General features: G+C 42.1%; 2 protein-coding genes across 5 annotated transcripts in view; one reads left to right on the forward strand and one right to left on the reverse strand.

The window, feature by feature from the left end:
• CTBP2 (C-terminal binding protein 2) overlaps positions 1-10,038 on the forward strand; it is a 162,893-nt gene extending 152,855 nt beyond the window's left edge. The window contains exon 9 of the mRNA XM_066355902.1: positions 8,675-10,038. Coding sequence (XP_066211999.1) covers positions 8,675-8,681 — 7 coding nt within the window. The 3' untranslated portion in view covers positions 8,682-10,038. The remainder of the gene's footprint in view (positions 1-8,674) is intronic.
• Positions 1-18,068, reverse strand: part of ZRANB1 (zinc finger RANBP2-type containing 1) — a 63,219-nt gene that overhangs the window by 3,471 nt on the left and 41,680 nt on the right. For all 4 annotated transcript variants that reach the window (XM_066355914.1, XM_066355913.1, XM_066355916.1 and 1 more), the window contains exons 3-9: positions 12,698-12,885; positions 8,286-8,439; positions 7,064-7,135; positions 6,329-6,527; positions 1,720-1,840; positions 723-852; positions 394-623 (exon numbers count right to left, since the gene is read on the reverse strand). In XM_066355914.1, coding sequence (XP_066212011.1) covers positions 394-623; positions 723-852; positions 1,720-1,840; positions 6,329-6,527; positions 7,064-7,135; positions 8,286-8,439; positions 12,698-12,885 — 1,094 coding nt within the window. The remainder of the gene's footprint in view (positions 1-393; positions 624-722; positions 853-1,719; positions 1,841-6,328; positions 6,528-7,063; positions 7,136-8,285; positions 8,440-12,697; positions 12,886-18,068) is intronic.

Here is an 18,068-nt window from a genome sequence, read left to right on the forward strand (position 1 = left end):
TCTCACCGCCTCCCTGCCTGGTTGACACGGCCTTCTCCCTGGCCTGCACTGGGGTCCTGCCTGGCCTTCCTGTCATGCCCCCAGCTGGTGTCTAGTCCCACTGAGCCACCTCTGCGCCTCCTCCGGGCAGGGCAGAGCTCTGGGCTGCATTGATGAACCCCTGCCCAGCCTCCGCCAGATCAGCCTGCCCTTTCTCGGCACTCACCACTGCCCAAGGGCAGGGACCTCGCTGACCCCACTGTGCCCCGCACAACTCCTCCTAAGCTGCAGCTCTGACCAGTGTTTCCGCAGGTGACAGCTGCTACAACCAGATTCCAGAGTGTGCCAGCAGCCCTGCGCCAGGTCTGACACGACGCTGCTAGCCCGAGCAGTTAGCAGGCAAAGCGTTCTCACCTCCTGAGCAGAAAGAAAGTGCACGTGGAGTAGCTTCCTCTCACTGTCAACCAGAGGCAGGAAAGTGATGGTGACATCGTCATCGGTGTTCAGGTTAGCACCAGCACCTCGGTTGCCATAGCCATCATTTTCCATGGCAACCAAAGCAGAGAAGTGGCCCCTTGTATAGCCCAGAGCAATTGGACTTTTCCAACAAAAACTCTGTTCCCACAACAAAGGCAAATACACACCTGAAAAGAGAAGAAAGGTCACAACTGGATTCTCAAGATGTGGCTGCAAACTACATTATAATAATAAAAGATTTCAAACACTCTTGATTAATGGCTTACCTTGAAACCGAGTATATCCTAAAGTTTCTCCCCGGAAACTTTTGTAATACTTTACTCCGTAAACTATGATTGGTCGTCTAAGGATATGTGCAAGTACAAAAATGTGTGTCTGTTCCAAGCTTGCTCCAGGCTGCACAGAACAACATAATTTCTCTTTAAAACATTTATTACCACACTCTGGAAAATGTGTAAAACACAATTGTCCTTCGTACACTATCTTGATGCATTTTTATAAAAATTGTCAAGCTAAAAAAGTACTTGATTCCTCAAATAGCCAAGTCCATTAAATGTAACAAATCTGCAGTCTATGTACAGGTATCCTGCAGTCTATGTACAGGTATCCTTCCCTATCCAAACTTGAGAACCAAACAGGTCTGGTGAAATACTGACGTCGGGAACAGTTTCAAACAGCAAGGGGAGATCCAGTTAAGTTCCCTGTGAAGTACTACCTGCAAGGTCCTCCCGAGGTAGAGATGAGCTTTGTTATTTCCTGCAAACTAAATGGCAGCATCACCTAGCTCAAGGACGGAAAACGGGTCTACCTTGCCCTCCAATAACTGACCACGTATTGTAACAGGCCATCCCCAAATCGATGAGGACTCGCTCTTGCCTGTCCTGTGGGGGAAGCCTCAGCCAGGATCACGACCTGACTCTCAGAGCTTGACAGCGAGCAGAGCGCCCACTGTGTGCTCGGTGACCTCGGGAGAGTCTCAGACACAGACAGAAGCTGACCAGAAAGGGCAGAACAGGCATGAAGCCACCTTCCTGAGAGGACAATGTAACTGAAAAGCAATCTGAACCAGTACGTAACTCCTGAGAACCCTCACGGCACAGCTTCCATTCTGACGGCTTTACCAGGTCCTGAGAAAGGCCTTCTTCCCCCGCTCTGCAGCGGGGTGTGCTCAGCGCATGGTGGCTGGAGAGCAGTCTCGTGCAGACCGAGAGCTCCGGCCCCACATCCTGCTCCCATAAGAAGCAGTAGCCTGGAGCCTCTTACCTGACTAGCAAGGGAGAGGATGAATGCCCAGTCTTCTTGCCACTGCTCTTCCCTCAAGGAAAAGTGTAAACCAAAGCTCTGAGAATACCACGACTCCCAGTCTTTCCAACGTGTGTAAAACCTAAAAATACAGACAGGGAAAAATGAGCCTTCCGTAAACAGCATTTACTATTGCAATCGTACTTAAGGCAGTCTTTGAGCAGTTCACATAAAAAGATTAATAAATTAAGTTTACCTGCCTTGCAATATATTTTTCAAATTAAAAATGCTCCCACACTGCTAGCAGCCACCCATTGACATATCCTCCTACACATTCTGCTTCACCACCTGCCAGAGTTTCATCACAACTTCAAACACTAGTGATGGGAACAGTTCAATTGTCTCTCAGTCTACAAATTTTTAAAAAATCACAATCCTCAGTGGTGTCAGATATGGTCAGAGCCACACGCTTCCTTACCCCTGCGGGGTTCTCACTTCTGGTCACTGCATAAACAACAGGCTGGACAGCGACAGCCCACGTTCTCAGAACAGTGAGTGTCAGTAGTCACTTCCTGAGATTTCTTACATTAAATAAAATTATTTCTCAATAATTATCTATAAGTCTTTAATATTTCCTAATTACTTCAGCCTAATTATGAAGAGTGAAAATCAAACTGGGTCACTGGTAGACTGAATTACTGGAAACAAAATCTATGATTGTCCTTTATATCAAGCATAAAGACAAGCAAAACCAGATACAGCTATGCTCAAAATTGTGATTCTCTGTCTTACAAAACAAGCCAGCAAAGACCTCTGAAATAAAGACCAACATTTAATCCAGAACATTGTATTTCTCTCTCTCAAAAAGAACTAAAAGTCCCGGGTACCTTTCTGTATTTAAATACTAGATAAAAGAAGGAAAAGATAATAAAACACTCTGTTGCTTTGTTGAAAAGTTTCAGCACACACAAAAAAGCTCCATGTGGCAGTGTTACAAGTTCCTTACACCAAATGGAGGGCTCCATAAACAGTAAACTAATGTATGTTAGATTTTCTAAAAGGACTAAAACAGAATGTTACAGAGTTTTTAACTCTTGGTTGACCAGGAAAAATATTTTCTATTCCAGATAATCAAGGCTTTTTAGTCAGGAGTGTAAGTTTTCAATGTCAAATGTTTTAAAAATAAAATATGGATAGCCTTCTTTTAGAATACCTAAGAAACATAAAAGTATATTTGAATGCACCAATGACAAAATACATTGTTTTGAAAAGTTCAAGAAGAAATACCACAAAACACACAAAGTTGTTACAAACAAAGATGTGCAGTTAGACTTCCTGGGTAGTGCTCAGAATCACTTATAAATAGATCACTGGGTCTGCCAGAAATGAGATGACAATGGAGTCCTCAAGCTCCTCAGAGAAGATTGCAGAACAAAGCAGTTTTAAAATATACACTTTTAAAACAAGCTCGTTCAAATAATCATGCCCACCACACAAAGACCTAAACCAATGGTGGGAGTCAGCTGGTTCAAACTGGTTTAGCAAAACCAATACCTAATTCTTTTGTTGAGGTGGGCGAACCGGTTGTTAAAATGGCACTTGTCACAAGATTCTAAGGTGGGCGCCTGGGCAGCCGCCCAATATGGAAATCACAAATTGGCGTTCCTTACTCTTTTTTAATGTTCACCTGCGCAACAGCATATTAGTCTAAGCACCGTAGTAATGTTCATTCTGTCCACAGGTGAAAAAAATTGCAAGTGAGGACGCCCATCAAGCAGCAATATGGAAATATCTTCAATAATAGTTGTATTGTATTTTTTGGTCAGGTATTATATTTAATTTTTTCATTAATATTTTAAAACTCTTATAACAATCTAGTTTTGTGTACCTCTTTTATTATTCTTAGGTAATAAATTCATGAAATAATAAACTACTTTTCAGTATATCTTTTTTTTTATACTTAAAATGGTCATTAAGGCAAAGAATCAGTTGTTAAATTATTTGAATCCCACATGACCTAAACTCTGAAACTACCTGGCTCATTAAGAACAGACTACCAAGCCTGACCTGTGGTGGCACAGTGGATAGAGCGTCGACCTGAAACGCTGAGGTCGCCAGTTTGAAACCCTGGGCTTGCCCGGTCAAGGCACACACTATAAGCAAGCAATGAGCAAATGAAGTGAAGCAGCTATGAGTTGATACTTCTCACACCACCCCCCAACACTCCTTTCTCTGTAAAATCAATTTGTAAATTCTTTAAATTTTTTAGAAAAAAAGGACAAACGCAACAAACCCAGAAACAGATGACCAAGTGGCACAGCAATACAAGTTTGGTCTGACATTCAAAAATCAATCCATGTTCATGGATTGTGAGGCTCAACGCCATCGACCTGATACTACTCCCCAACTTAAGCTACAGATTCGGTGCACTCTCTACCAAAACCCCAGAGGACTTTTCTTTTGCAGAAATGGATAATATGGACCCTAAAATTTATACAGAAATCCAAAGGATTCAGAATAGCAAAAAGAATCTTTTAAATATAAAAGTACAAAGTTCAACAATTTACACCCTGATCTTGACCCTTACTGCAAAGCTATGATCATCAAGAGTAGATGCTGGCTGTAGACAGACATACAGACCAATGGAAGTAACAGAGTCAAGAAACAAACCTTCACTTTTTTTTTTACGTGAGAGGAGATAGACAGATGCCCACACGCACCCCGACTGGGAGCCACCCTGCAATCCCTGTCTGGGGCCAATACTTGAATCAGTCGAGCCATCCTCAGCACCTGGGGCCAATGCTTGAAACAATCCAGCCATGGGTGCAGGATGGGAAGAGAGAGAGAAGGGGGGAGGAGTGGAGAAACAGATGGTCGCTTCTCCCGTGTGCTCTGACCAGGAGTTGAACCCAGGACATCCACACACTGGGCCGATGCTCTATCCACTGAACCAACTGGCCAGGGTCAGACATTTTACTAGGTCTTTATTCCCTCACACCTTAAATAAAGAGCTCAAAACGGATCACAGATCATAAATGTAAAAGCTAAAACTATAAAATCCTTAGACAAAATATAGGAATAATGCTTTGAATTTTTACTTTTAATGTTTAAAACAACTATGATTAATATGCTAAGGGCTCTAATGGATAACACAGACCAATGTTTTCCAACTGCCATTCTGTGAACGGGTATGAAAATTACTGACCCAATAAATACCCTTAGTTGAACTGCTTATGCTTAGGATGATTTCTGCCTTAGTGTCTCCAAAATAATTCTCCTATTTTCATCGTTCCTCAAGTGTAAAAAAGGTTGGAAACCACTGACTCGGCATGCATGAATATATGGGCACTGCAAGCAGAGATGGAAATACTAAGAAAGAACCAAAAAGAATGTCCGAGACCAAAAACACTGTAACAGAGAAGAACGCCTTAGACGGGCTTGTTGGTAGGTTAGCACAGCTGAGGAAAGAATCCCTGAGCCAGGGGGATATGACAACAGGAGCTTCTAAAACTGAAAAGAAAAAGAACACAGATGGAAAAGAGAACTTCCGAGACCTGTAGGACAGCTAGAGGAAGGGTACCATGCAGTACAATGGAGATAACAGGGGGGAAAAGAAAGGAACAGAAGAAATATTTGAGATGAGTATTTCCCCAAATTAACATCAGACGATACCACAGATCCAAGTAGCTAAGAGAACACTGATGAAAAACACCAGAAAAACTATATCTAAGTGTATCATATTCAAACTATAGGAAAGCAAAGACAAAAAATTCCGAGCAGACCCATCGAGCTTTCTGAGGCAACAGTCCCAGTAGTTAAACCTAAAAGGCAGATCTGTAAACCCCAGGGAGTTTATAGTCTAATGGACGTCACATAATCCCTAAATACTGACAAAAAATTTACAACTAGGAAGTCCTCAAAAGGGATGTAAAGATACTAGAGCAATCAAGTTACCTGGAGTAGGCTGTTACCATTACTGTGTAAGCACTCAATTAGGTGGAAGAGGAAAAAAGCACATTTGTTATGAATGTAGGGAAAATAGTACACAGTTTTAAATGACTTCTGCTATTTACTAACTTCAACAATGGCCAGTTTAATTTAGCCTTTTAGCCTCAAATTTTATCATTTAAAATATAACTAAATTACAAACCATGTGTATATGCAAACCATGAAAATAGTCTAAGTCAAATATGTAAGTGTAAAGACCAAACCACACAAACAGGCATCATTCCTAGTGACTAGTCCTTTAATGGGTGAATTTACAGTTCAAGACGGAGTCACCTGTTTCATTAGATGCTATACGGCGAAATAAAAAATGTGGCCTTAAGACTACCTGCACCTCAGGAAGAAAACCTGCAGTAAGGCTATAAAAATATAAAATCGTAACTACTTAAAAATATGAGCAAATACCATCTTATTAACACTTAAGTTTACTGCTATAACTTCAAATATTTCTACTCTAAAGCTCAGCAAAAAGATATAAAAACCATTGAGATGTTCAAAGTGCCACAATGTCCAAAGCCTTTTCTTCCCTGGCTTCCACAGAAAACAGACGAGAACCGTCCCACAACTACTGGGAATGGACTCAGCAAGTGCACCCTGGATGTAAGCGGGCAAGGCGCCAGCTCACCAATGTGAACAGTCGTGCAGGCTGTCATGCAGGGCTTTCCGGAGCACTGAGTCCTTGTCATAAATGCCCCAGGTAGCTTGCAGCACTGAGTCAAGTAGGCAGTCTCCCGCAGTCCGGTTCCAAAGTGCGTACAGTCGACTGTCCAAGCGTGTAGCCAGTTCCAAGGACCAGTTTATAATTGGAGATTCTTCTTCTAACTCTACACAAGGAATTTAAAGAGCATGTTCACTGTCACACCTATGCACTTAAGAACAATTCAAGGAGGAAAGAACCTGTTCTCTAGATATTAACAGGCTTACATGTAATCTGTTAACAAACACCTAAATAAATCTGTCAATTGAAATATAAACCTTTTGAATAGCTGAAACAGTTCGTGGCTTTAGAATAATTTACTCAATTTTTAAATTCTTTACAATTTATTTTCTAAAAATGTTTAATATGGAACTATACCCAGTCTAGAATAGGAAGTAGAAAACCAATTTAACAACTTTGTTCCCACTACACAGTTAAAAACTGTAAATGTACATTTCCCCCCAGTTTTACTAAAACACAATTAACTCAATGAGCACAGGACAACACTGTTATTAAGGACTTCATATTTTTAATTTAAAGTAAAAATAAAACGTGTTCACCATACACTGAACGACTCCAAACCAAATCAAACTACTACAAAACAAAGCAGAAAGTTGACTGAAATTCAGGAAAGTTAATTACACTCATTAATTCCATGCCTACCTTTTTGAACATCTCTGTCAAGCACCTCATCAAATAATTTTTCCTGGACTGTTGGAGGCAAGTCTTCAATATCTGCAAGGAAAAAGAGTATTCAAGTATCTTATGTCTCACATCAAATCACCACGATGTACACTTTAGAGTTCACAATCAATTCTACCTCAAGAAAGATGAAATAAAGGGACAAAAAAAAGAATAAGGCTATCTGATTTTTAAGTTAATAAATTACATGCAAATTATTTTTCATTCTCTCCCACAATCTCAACTCTGCTCAGGCCTCTTATTTTCAGACTCGAGAATCTTCTTATAGAAGTTAACACGCCATTATCTCTGGCACACAGATGTTTCCATCGTCGTCCTCAAAGGTCTCTATGCTCTCTATCCAGTTAATTATTTGAGTAAAAACCATTGTCCTTTAGACGAGATCGGGAGCATTCAGGGTGGTATGGCTGTAGACAAAACCATTATCCTTTAAAAAATAGATTGTTTTAAGCTATTTTCAATACAAAATAAAAATCATCACTTGGGGTAAAGCTTAAATACAGGGCAAAGGCAGGTTAAATTACCAGCTACTGTCACCTAAAGAGTGATCCTAAGAATACAAAGTAACAACGATAAGAAAAAGCAAATACAATAATTAAGAAAAAAAAGAAACTTTCAGGTACTCACAACTGTAAAGGTACTTTTGCCCTACCCCTGTATATAGAGAATGTATTTCAAATGAAATTTGTCTAATTTTGAAAGGCTTAGTTATTATCTTCTGCCATTTGTAAATGCTCCTGTTTTGAGCTTTTATAGTCAAGCTCAAAACATTCAAAACCAAAATGAAAGATTTTAGAAACTTTTGGTGTTAGTGCATTTATTCACTGCCAACTAACAAAAACCATCTAAGACACTTCCCAATTATCGTTGAACTGAAAAATGAAAAGTTGTTTCACAAATACAATGGAAATCAATGTAATGAGTAAAGAAATTAGTACTTTCAAAAAAAACGACCCGAGGCCCACAAGAAAGCCCACCGTCAGCTGGCGATCCTACCAGACCCACCATAAGTTCATGAGCGGCTCCTGCACCGCCACTTCCAGTATAAACAGGAGAGTCGAGTGATTTAAGAGACACCTAAAACAGCTAAGTCGCCTGCTTTCTAACAGAAACATTTTCACTAGCCATATATAAGAAATAAAAGTCACAGTAAGTAGACATTTCACAGTGAAATGTGGGGTACCTGCTGGCAACGTGAATGTGACCAGGTCAGTGAGGAAGTAGCAGGCGAAGTCACCCTTCCTCTGATGCAGAGAGGCGGCGACCTCTCGTCGGATCTGCTCGGTCAGCTCAGGGCACACCATTGCTGGAATGCATTTCGCCGCTTGCTGAGACACCTTCAATGCAAAAGAAACGTTCCTCTGCATCTCACTTATCAACAGAAGTAGAAAACCGTGTTTAAAAGAAATTACCGACATCCCATAATTCAAGGTAGTGGGTTTTGGGGGGGGAGTGAGAAGAGGGGAGATAGGCAGACTCCCACATGCATGCCGACCCAGATCCACCTGGCAACCCTCACCCCATCTGGGGCCAATGCTCAAATCAACTGAGCTATTTTTATTTTTATTTTAGCATGTGAAGCTGATGCCTGGACCAACCAAGCCATCCTCGGCTCCTGGAGCCACACCCGAACCCATCAAGTCACTGACTGCGGGAGGGGAGTGTTGTTTTGTTTAAATTTTAAAATATACTGGGTATTATTTCCTCCTCAGTGGAAGTATGTATCAGTACAGTGTTCCAGGAAAACAGCCATTTTCCCGTCAGTGATTCTACTTGAGACTTAAAAATATACAAAGATGCACATGGAAACTTATGTCCAATGGTATTGTTCCCAAAGGTTCAAGTGTAGAACAGTCAACAACCCTCCCAAGTACGGAATAGCAGGGAAAACCTCCAGAGAGGGGTGTTTAGAACTGTCCTCTCCTTTTAAATGACAAAAAGCAACAAAGGATGCAAAGATACTATTTTATGTTTAAGTTGCATTCCTTTTGTGGAGCTCAAGAGAATTCTGAAATCAAAGGTGAGTGTCTGCTAGAGAGGAAAGGAGTCCAGTGAGAACCCTGAGTGAGCCCGCCAGCTCTGTTCTGTCCTGCGGACGGCAGCCAGCCTAAACCACCTTCCCGGGGGAGGCTTCCAGTCAGAATGCGGTTTGGAGATCTTCCAATATGCCACTCAAAGAATAGTTCTACAGATAATATCATCTACAAAATACATGTGAAAAACTTGATTGTAATTACTGTTAAATAACCAGTTTCAAAAAAGCCTGCATACCCAACAAAATCACCAGGCACGTTCTGAAAACTTCTGCATGACAACCCAGTTTCACTAAACTGGACTAGCCAGAATCACCAGTGACAACAATATCCTCACATCTTATCTCCATTAATTTGACACTCAAATTATAGAAAACCATGTACAGTATTAAATATTTTCAGAATTGCCCATTTCATACATGTTAAAAATGGATCCCAAAAGTAAACTCAAAATTGGCTCATACCGATCTGCTTACCCTCAGCCCCTTTCCAGACACCGGGACATGTTCTAGTCCAGACAACCTGACTGAAACCTGAATACTGCAGACACTCCCAGAGAAGTGGCCAGTGGGAGACAGCCTGCGGGCAGTCTCCTTCCACTGTGACCCTTAGACAGGCCATGTCCCCGAAGCCTGCCTCTCATCTCCTAGCCTTGCAACCCCATGACTGTCAACCATCTCATTAGTCCAGTAGTTCTTAACTTAGGGCCCGTGAACTTGGGAAGGGGCCGTGAACCTGAACATCAATTTTAATTTAAAATTTTTACTAACCACTTGTCTATATTTAAAATGCATTTTCTTGACTTAACGTTTTGACAGCTATGTTTCAATATACAGCAGACCCCTGAACAACACAGGTTTGAACTACACGGTCCACTTATATGATTCTTTTCATGAAGTATATATGATAAATGTACTCTCTAGCCTTTATGATTTTCTTAGTAACATTTTCTTTCCTCCAGGTTACTTTATTCTAAGAATACAGTATATAATACATATAACATACAAAACATGCTGTTTATGTTATCGATAGGGCTACTGTAGTTCAGTTTTGTGAAAAGACAAGTTACACTTGGATTTTAAACTGTACGGAGAGGTGGTGTCAGCATCCCAACCCTCAGTTGTTCAAGAACCAGCTGTAACTGTTTTCCTTTGTAATCCTATTTATTTTTATTTTATTCATTTAAAAATATTTTGAAAGGAGTTCACAGGTTCCAGCAGACTACCAACCAGAGTCCGTGACCTAAAACCCCTGACCTTGACACACGCCCCCACAATCGAGAGCTTTGTCCTCATCCTGGAGTACCTGGCCCTGTGCTCTCTGCAGACACGTCCTTATTCCAGACTCAGTCTCTCCTTCCAGCCTACCTACTGCCCCTTCAATCAGATCTGTCCTTTCCAGGACGTGCTTCACTCATAGCAAACTCCATTACCGAGTTTGTTCTCTACCTGGAACAACCCCCATTCCCCCTCTCCCATGTTGTATCACAGTTGGTCTATTCGTTCCATAGAATAAGCCTCAAGTGACTGTACGTAACTTGCTCAATCACGTTATCTATAACTGCTGCTCCATTGCAGCACCCTCCTCTCCCTCCTCTCGGATCACTTGCTGTTGTGAGACCAGCTGCCACTTCAAGAGCAGCCCTATGGAGGGGTCACATGACACGAACTTGAAGCCTCCTGCCAACCTCTGGGAACCAGATCCTCCAGCCGCGGCCCAGCCTTTTAACAACTGCAGCCATGGCCAACAACAGCCTGCCTGCCACCTCTGAGACCTTGCGCCAAAACCAGTCAGCTAACAGTCAGCTAAGCCAGGCTACTCCCAGGTTCCCTTACCCTCAGAAACAATGAAGAAACAAGTGTTGGTTGTTTTAAGCTGCCAAGTTTTGAAGCACCTTGTTACTCAGCAATAAATAATACAGTAGGGTAAAAAAAAAAGAAGGAAAACAATAATACAGTAGGGTTCTATCTCCTCACTGCTGGTTCCCAGATGGCTCCTGCAGAACCTTCTCAGTCTCCTAGCAGCCTGCGGGGAACCCAGGGCTCCCCGAGGACTTGCGCCTTGCATTAGCTCAGGCTGCCATCTCTGTCCCGTCCCCCACCATCACCAGCAACAGGACTCCACAGGCGGCCCGTCCCACACCCAGCACAACTGGGCACCACCACACGTGCTGTGCCAGGCTGCAGACACCACAGAAACTGTCTGGAGCTGCTCCGCCCTGTGCCAGAGCTCAGGACCCTCAGATCACACAGCTCCCTCTCCAACCGTCCCCTTCCGCTGGCCCTTGGAGTCCATCACGGCGTCTCTCCAGCCCCTCCTCCCGAGTCTACTGGCTGCCCGGCTGCCCTGCCGTCAACCAGGTGAGCATGGCTCCGAGCCTCCTGCTTCCTGTTCACATTTCTTACTCCCTGCGGTGCTCTGTACACAGAGCTCCCAAATATTAACACAGGGAAGTAAACAAATATGCAGACGTGTACACAGAGAATGTGGACGTACTGACAGCATCTGAACCCACAACTGAGCCAGCTCTCTGCACTTTTTACCCTATTGTCATTTTAAAAAATCACCTGGGAAACATAGCTGCATCCTAAATAATTTTTTCGCAACCTCTGTCATTTGTGACATCTACCTGGTTATCAATGCCAGAAATCTCAGAACTGACTTCGATCCCTGTCTTACTTCCCATCCAAGCTACCACGCACCCTGACTAGGTGACACACACGCCCCCAAACAGGCCCACTCCTTCCACGCCCACAACCACCCCTGTCCAGCGGAGCCCAGCCAGCATGGCAGTGCCAGCTCACCTAGCTAGGCATGCCTCTCTCCATCTGCAGCAGCCCAAACACCACCTGATCTTGTCACTTCCCGGCACCTCGACCAGACAGCCTTTTCGCTGCCGAGAGCAGTTTCTGAAGTCCTTGGCCCAGAAGATCCTTCATATCCGTCCTCCCTTCTCTTGCATTCTTCCCTGCTCAGCTCTCAGTCACCATCTAAGCCAAGCAAAGTCACCTGCAAGTTGCTGAATGCACCACAGCACCACCACCCTGGCCTCTGAATAGATGGTGCTCTCAGAGTCCTCCCCTCCTCCACCTACTTTATGAGACTAACCCTACGCCACCTTCAGATCGTACCAGAACACTGCCCAATCCAGGCAGAAGGCAAGGTGCCTTGGAACCACTGTGGTGCGCCTGCACTGTACAAGGTACCTGCTTGCTTCTCTCCTCTTGCCGAGACCAATGGAGGAGGAACCAACGTCTTCACAATCATGTCCCTTTTCTAGCACAGGGCCTGGCACATGGTAGATACTCAGTAAAGATGTGCCAGTGAAATGAATAATAGATACACAGAACTTTAAGTCAAACATGACTGAAGTCAAATATTGTGACAAAATGTCCTATTTTAAGAGCATATACCCTTTAAAAAGTATAAATGTTGAAGTCTCAAATTTAATATATTTTAAAGGGAATGAAAGAACTGTTTGCAGAAACATAACATCAAAAATATAAACAAAAGAACACATTTCCACCATGTGAGCCACGTGCAGGCAGACAGCCACACTCACCTCTGTGAGCAGTACGGCCAGCATGTCCTGCCTCTGGAAGCGTATGGCCAGGTGGACCAGGGTGTAGCCAACGTCAAACGCCGACGGGCGGTTCAGCAAGCGCACTTCATCCGCGGTGAGCTGGCGGGCGATGTCCCCTCCTGATGACTTGTAAGCTTCTATAGCAGCCAGGTCACCTTCTACCACCCCTAAAATAAGCGTCAAGATAGAAAAGAGTTTAATTCTGTTTTTCTTCACAAAGCATAAACCTGTAGCATTCACTCAAAACTCTTCATTGTTTCTCTGTGCTTCCTGGATCCTGGGGCATCGTTTAAATGCCCCTCCCTTTAATTTCTTCCTAAAACTAGAACTAGAACTGCCTTGTGAGGCACAGGCACTTACCTTCACATCAATGCTGGCTCCATGCTCTTGAGGAAGTTAGAATACATTAATTGAATCAGAGACTGATCGTCTCATACGAGAAACTAGACTTCACAGAGACACTAAGCTCCTGCCCTGGTCCTGACTCTGGGACACCAAGGAGACACAGATGCGCTTCCACAGGTACTAGGCGCTCTACCCTTTATGCTACATTTTTAAAGCAGAATCAAAACAAATGCTGACCCTTCCACACTGTAGTAGCTTCAAGACAATTTAGAGCAATTAAAACCATATTCAACCTTAAGTGAAAGTCAACAATATTTTGATTTCAGATTCTCTTATAGCCAAGTCTTTCTTAAACCCATTAAAAACTATTACTACTATGGCCTGACCTGTGGTGGCGCAGTGGATAAAGCGTCGACCTGGAAATGCTGAGGTCGCTGGTTCAAAACCCTGGGCTTGCCTGGTCAAGGCACATATAGGAGTTGATGCTTCCAGCTCCTCCCCCCTTCTCTCTCTCTCTGTCTCTCCCTCTCCTCTCTAAAATGAATAAATAAAAAAATAAAGAAATTAGAACCATCTTTAAAAAAAAACAAAAACAAACTATTACTACATTAAAACTTGAATCAGACTAGCCTGACTAGGCAGTGGCACAGTGGATAGAGCGTCAGACTGAGATGCAGAGGACCCAGGTTCGAGACCCCGAGGTCGCCAGCTTGAGCGTGGGCTCATCTGGTTTGAGCAAAAGCCCACCAGCTTGAACCCAAGGTCGCTGGCTCCAGCAAGGGGTTACTCGGTCTGCTGAAGGCCCACGGTCAAGGCACATATGAGAAAACAATCAATGAAAAACTAATGATTGATGCTTCTCATCTTTCTTCGTGTCTGTCTGTCCCTGTCTATCCCTCTCTCTTACTCTCTGTATCTGTAAAAAAAATAATAATTAATTAATTAAAAAAAACTTGAATCAGACTATTTTAAACAAAAATGTGCTAAAACATTACAAAAAGCTGGGTAGGGAGTAAAGAGAGAAAATAAGTATCACCTTTTCCAAATCTGTAAAGAAAATTCCATTCCCACTTAACCACATTATTAATCTCAACCCAAATTAACGTCAGGTGAAGACAGTAACCCTCTTTACTAAGCAGTACAGTGCATCTATGGAAAATAGCCCTGGCAAAAAAATGAAGGTGTTGGTGAGCTTCAAATATACCACAAGTAGTGTTTAAAAACAAAACAAAACACCAAGACTGTAGCACCAACCAAATAATTTTAAGTGTTTCCTAATTTTGTTGATTGGGTAAAATACACTAAAAATAATTCCTAGTGTAATTTTTAAAGTGTTTTTAAATTGCTGTCTAGAATTAGAAATTAGTGTAGCAATACTCATATCTGATAATGCTGACTACAAGACAGAAAAAGTACTCAGAGACAAAAATGGTCATTTCATAATGATTAAGGGGACACTGAATCAAGAAGACATAACAATCCTCAATATATATGCACCAAACCAAGGAGCACCAAAATATATAAGACAGCTACTTATTGACCTTAAAACAAAAACTGACAAAAATACAATCATACTTGGAGACCTCAATACACCGCTGACGGCTCTAGATCGGTCATCCAAACAGAGAATCAATAAAGATATAGTGGCCTTAAACGAAATATTACAACACCTGGATATGATAGACATCTACAGGACACTTCATCCCAAAGCGACAGAGTATACATTTTTCTCTAGTGTACATGGAACATTCTCAAGAATTGACCATATGTTGGGCCACAAAGACAATATCAGCAAATTTAGAAAAATTGAAATTGTACCAAGCATATTCTCTGATCATAAAGCCTTGAAACTAGAATTCAACTGTAGAATTAGAAATTAGATAAGAGCTATTCCTTGGAGTATAAGATTGGTACAATGTAACAATTTCCCCCAGTTATTAAATATAACAAAGTTTACCCTGGCCAGATAGCTCAGCTGGTGGGAGTTTTGTCCAGATGCACCAAGGCTATGGGTCCGATCCCCGGTCAGGGCACATACAGGAATAAACCAATGGATACATAAATAAGTGGAACAAATTAATGTTTCTCCCCCCATTAATCAATAAATACTATTTTGAAAAAGTTTAAAAACAGAAACCAGCTTTAAAACAATCATTCCAAAAATAAAAAATAAAACAATCATTCCATTCCCATATCCCTGAATGCCCATGACATGCAGAGCAAGCACTACGTAGGCAACGTGAGAAACACAAAGGCAGTAAAAACATGACTCCTGCACTCAAAACAGTCCTTTTTCATCATATCTGTAAGTCATAAAAGACCAGCATCGAAGTTTTCAAACTCGAGGGTCAAAAATCCCTTCTGGAAATCTAGAGTCTGTCCCTAGACAAATGAGCCCCTACCCCAACCACATACAGTACATCTTTCAGGTTAAGAATCTACCCATCAAATGAGAACACCTTCTTAAAGGCACACTTATTTTCCCAGCAGCACAGATTGATACATTCCTCCATGTCAACGCCAAGTACAGCAGGAACCCCACCTCCAACACACATAAACCCCGTAATGCAGCAGAGTGCCCTGGAGGAGTAAGTAGAGCTAGAATGTAAGCTAGGGGGCAGGAGACAAGGGGGATGAGTCTACTCAGAAGGGTAAACCTTAAGAATAGACACAAAGTACTACTTGAAATAAAAACAATCTATAGTTAAAGAGTCAAGTACAAAAGAACTCTAAAATTTAACATGTTTTAATCACCAATGAAAATCTGGAGGACTCATGACTTTGTGAATAACTCCGTCCATGTTCTGGAACTGAGCATGCCCACTCTATGGAGGACTCATGACTTTGTGAATAACTCCGTCCATGTTCTGGAACTGAGCATGCCCACTCTATGGAGGACTCATGACTTTCTGAATAACTCCGTACATGTCTGGAACTGAGCATGCACACTCTATGGAGGACTCATGACTTTCTGAATAACTCCATCCATGTTCTGGAACTGAGCGTGCCCACTCTATGAAGGACTCATGACTTTGTGAATAACTCCGTCCATGCTCTGGAACTGAGCATGCCCACTCTATGGAGGACTCATGACTTTCTGAATAACTCCGTCCATGTTCTGGAACTGAGCGTGCCCACTCTATGGAGGACTCATGACTTTCTGAATAACTCCGTCCATGCTCTGGAACTGAGCATGCCCACTCTATGGAGGACTCATGACTTTCTGAATAACTCCGTCCATGCTCTGGAACTGAGCGTGCCCACTCTATGGAGGACTCATGACTTTCTGAATAACTCCGTACATGCTCTGGAACTGAGCGTGCCCACTCTATGGAGGACTCATGACTTTCTGAATAACTCCGTCCATGTCCTGGAACTGAGCGTGCCCACTCTATGGAGGACTCATGACTTTCTGAATAACTCCGTACATGTCTGGAACTGAGCATGCCCACTCTATGGCCTCGTGTGTCCACAGCACTTCCTCTGGAAAACGGAGGGTCCCTTCAGTCCTGTCAAAGATGTTTCCAGGTGCACGCAGTGACGCTGCACCATTTTTACAGTTGTTAGCTTTAACCTTAATATGTATGTGTAATTTCTTTGTACGCTATAAATGTTCTGAGTACTTCCAAAAGCAACCCAAGGACCAAAAAGTCTGATCAATTTATCTGAAAAGATAGAGGAAGACCTACACAGTATTTGTGTAAGCCTGTGTGTATCACACACACACACACACACACACTTTTATTTCCCAAAGCCAAAGATGAGGTCATCTAAAGCTAAACATCAACTAATTTCACTCTTTTGGTTGGAGGAAGGGGAGAGCTTCCAAATCAGTCTTCACTATTTTTAGCTAACTCACTGTTAGCTGATGTATGGAAGAATCTCATCTTAGAAATTCTTAAGAATTCTCTTCCTCTCTCATGTTTCTGAGAGATCTCTAAATAGAAACTAATAAGCTTAAATGGGGTGGGAGTAGAATACAGACCAAATACCAAATAGTACAACAAAGTCAGCAAGCTGTGCTTTGGAATTATGATTTACAATGAAACCCAGTCTGCCTTCAAATAAAGTGTTTTTCAAAAATGTAAACAGAACATCAAATGGTGAACTGCATGGTACGTGAATATCAATAAAGCTGACGTGTGTCATTTCTATTCGGCCTAATCCAATACACCAAAGACACTTAGTTATTTCCCTCAACCCCAAGCTCTCTGCATTAAATTGCAGACACAATATGCTGCACCCTCCCTAGCACAGAATAAATACTGGAGGCAGCAAAGGAGGATGAACAGAGTAGAGATTCTGAAATTATCTAAACTTCCCACAACATGAAAAACACAAACTTATGTATAGGCACAAATATTTAAAAGCAAAGCATTTTATCATCTAATGCTTTGGGAATATGTAATTCCATACTTTTCATTAACCATAATTAAAAGCTCACAGTTAAGTTATTGGTGATTTTTCAGCTACAAAGATGGGTCAATTTATAACATATAAAATTTCATGAGAATATCACTGTACTGTCCACAGTTTTGGTATATCCTTATTACAGATTGTTCAGGAGAACTACGGATTAAAGTTTAGACAGCTTCTTGATAGATGGGTTTTCACTGTAAACATGTGGATTGGGCCCATGCTCAGATAATTTCCATTTTAGCTACCCCATGTTTTCTACAAGGGAAGAGTGGGAGCTGAACACCCAATCGTATGCAAAACAATTTACAAAATGTCTCTGGAGTTCTTCATAGAACATTACATTTCTACCACTTTTTAATATGCATTAGGGAATAACAGGAAAGTAGAAAGAAGAGTTAGTAGGTAGTAAAAGACAGCAAATAAACATCAGTGGTAAAATCTCACTGAATGTAAGAGACCAGGACAGATGAGAGAAGTTCTAGCAGAAGAGAAGTGACGTGTGCATGCCTCCCAGGTACTGACAGCTCACACACAGTCCTGCTAATAGTAACTGGGGCATCGCTCCTCTGACAAGTAGTTTACAGGC

Source organism: Saccopteryx leptura, chromosome 13, assembly GCF_036850995.1.
Source record: "Saccopteryx leptura isolate mSacLep1 chromosome 13, mSacLep1_pri_phased_curated, whole genome shotgun sequence".
Classification (NCBI taxonomy): Eukaryota; Metazoa; Chordata; class Mammalia; order Chiroptera; family Emballonuridae; genus Saccopteryx; species Saccopteryx leptura.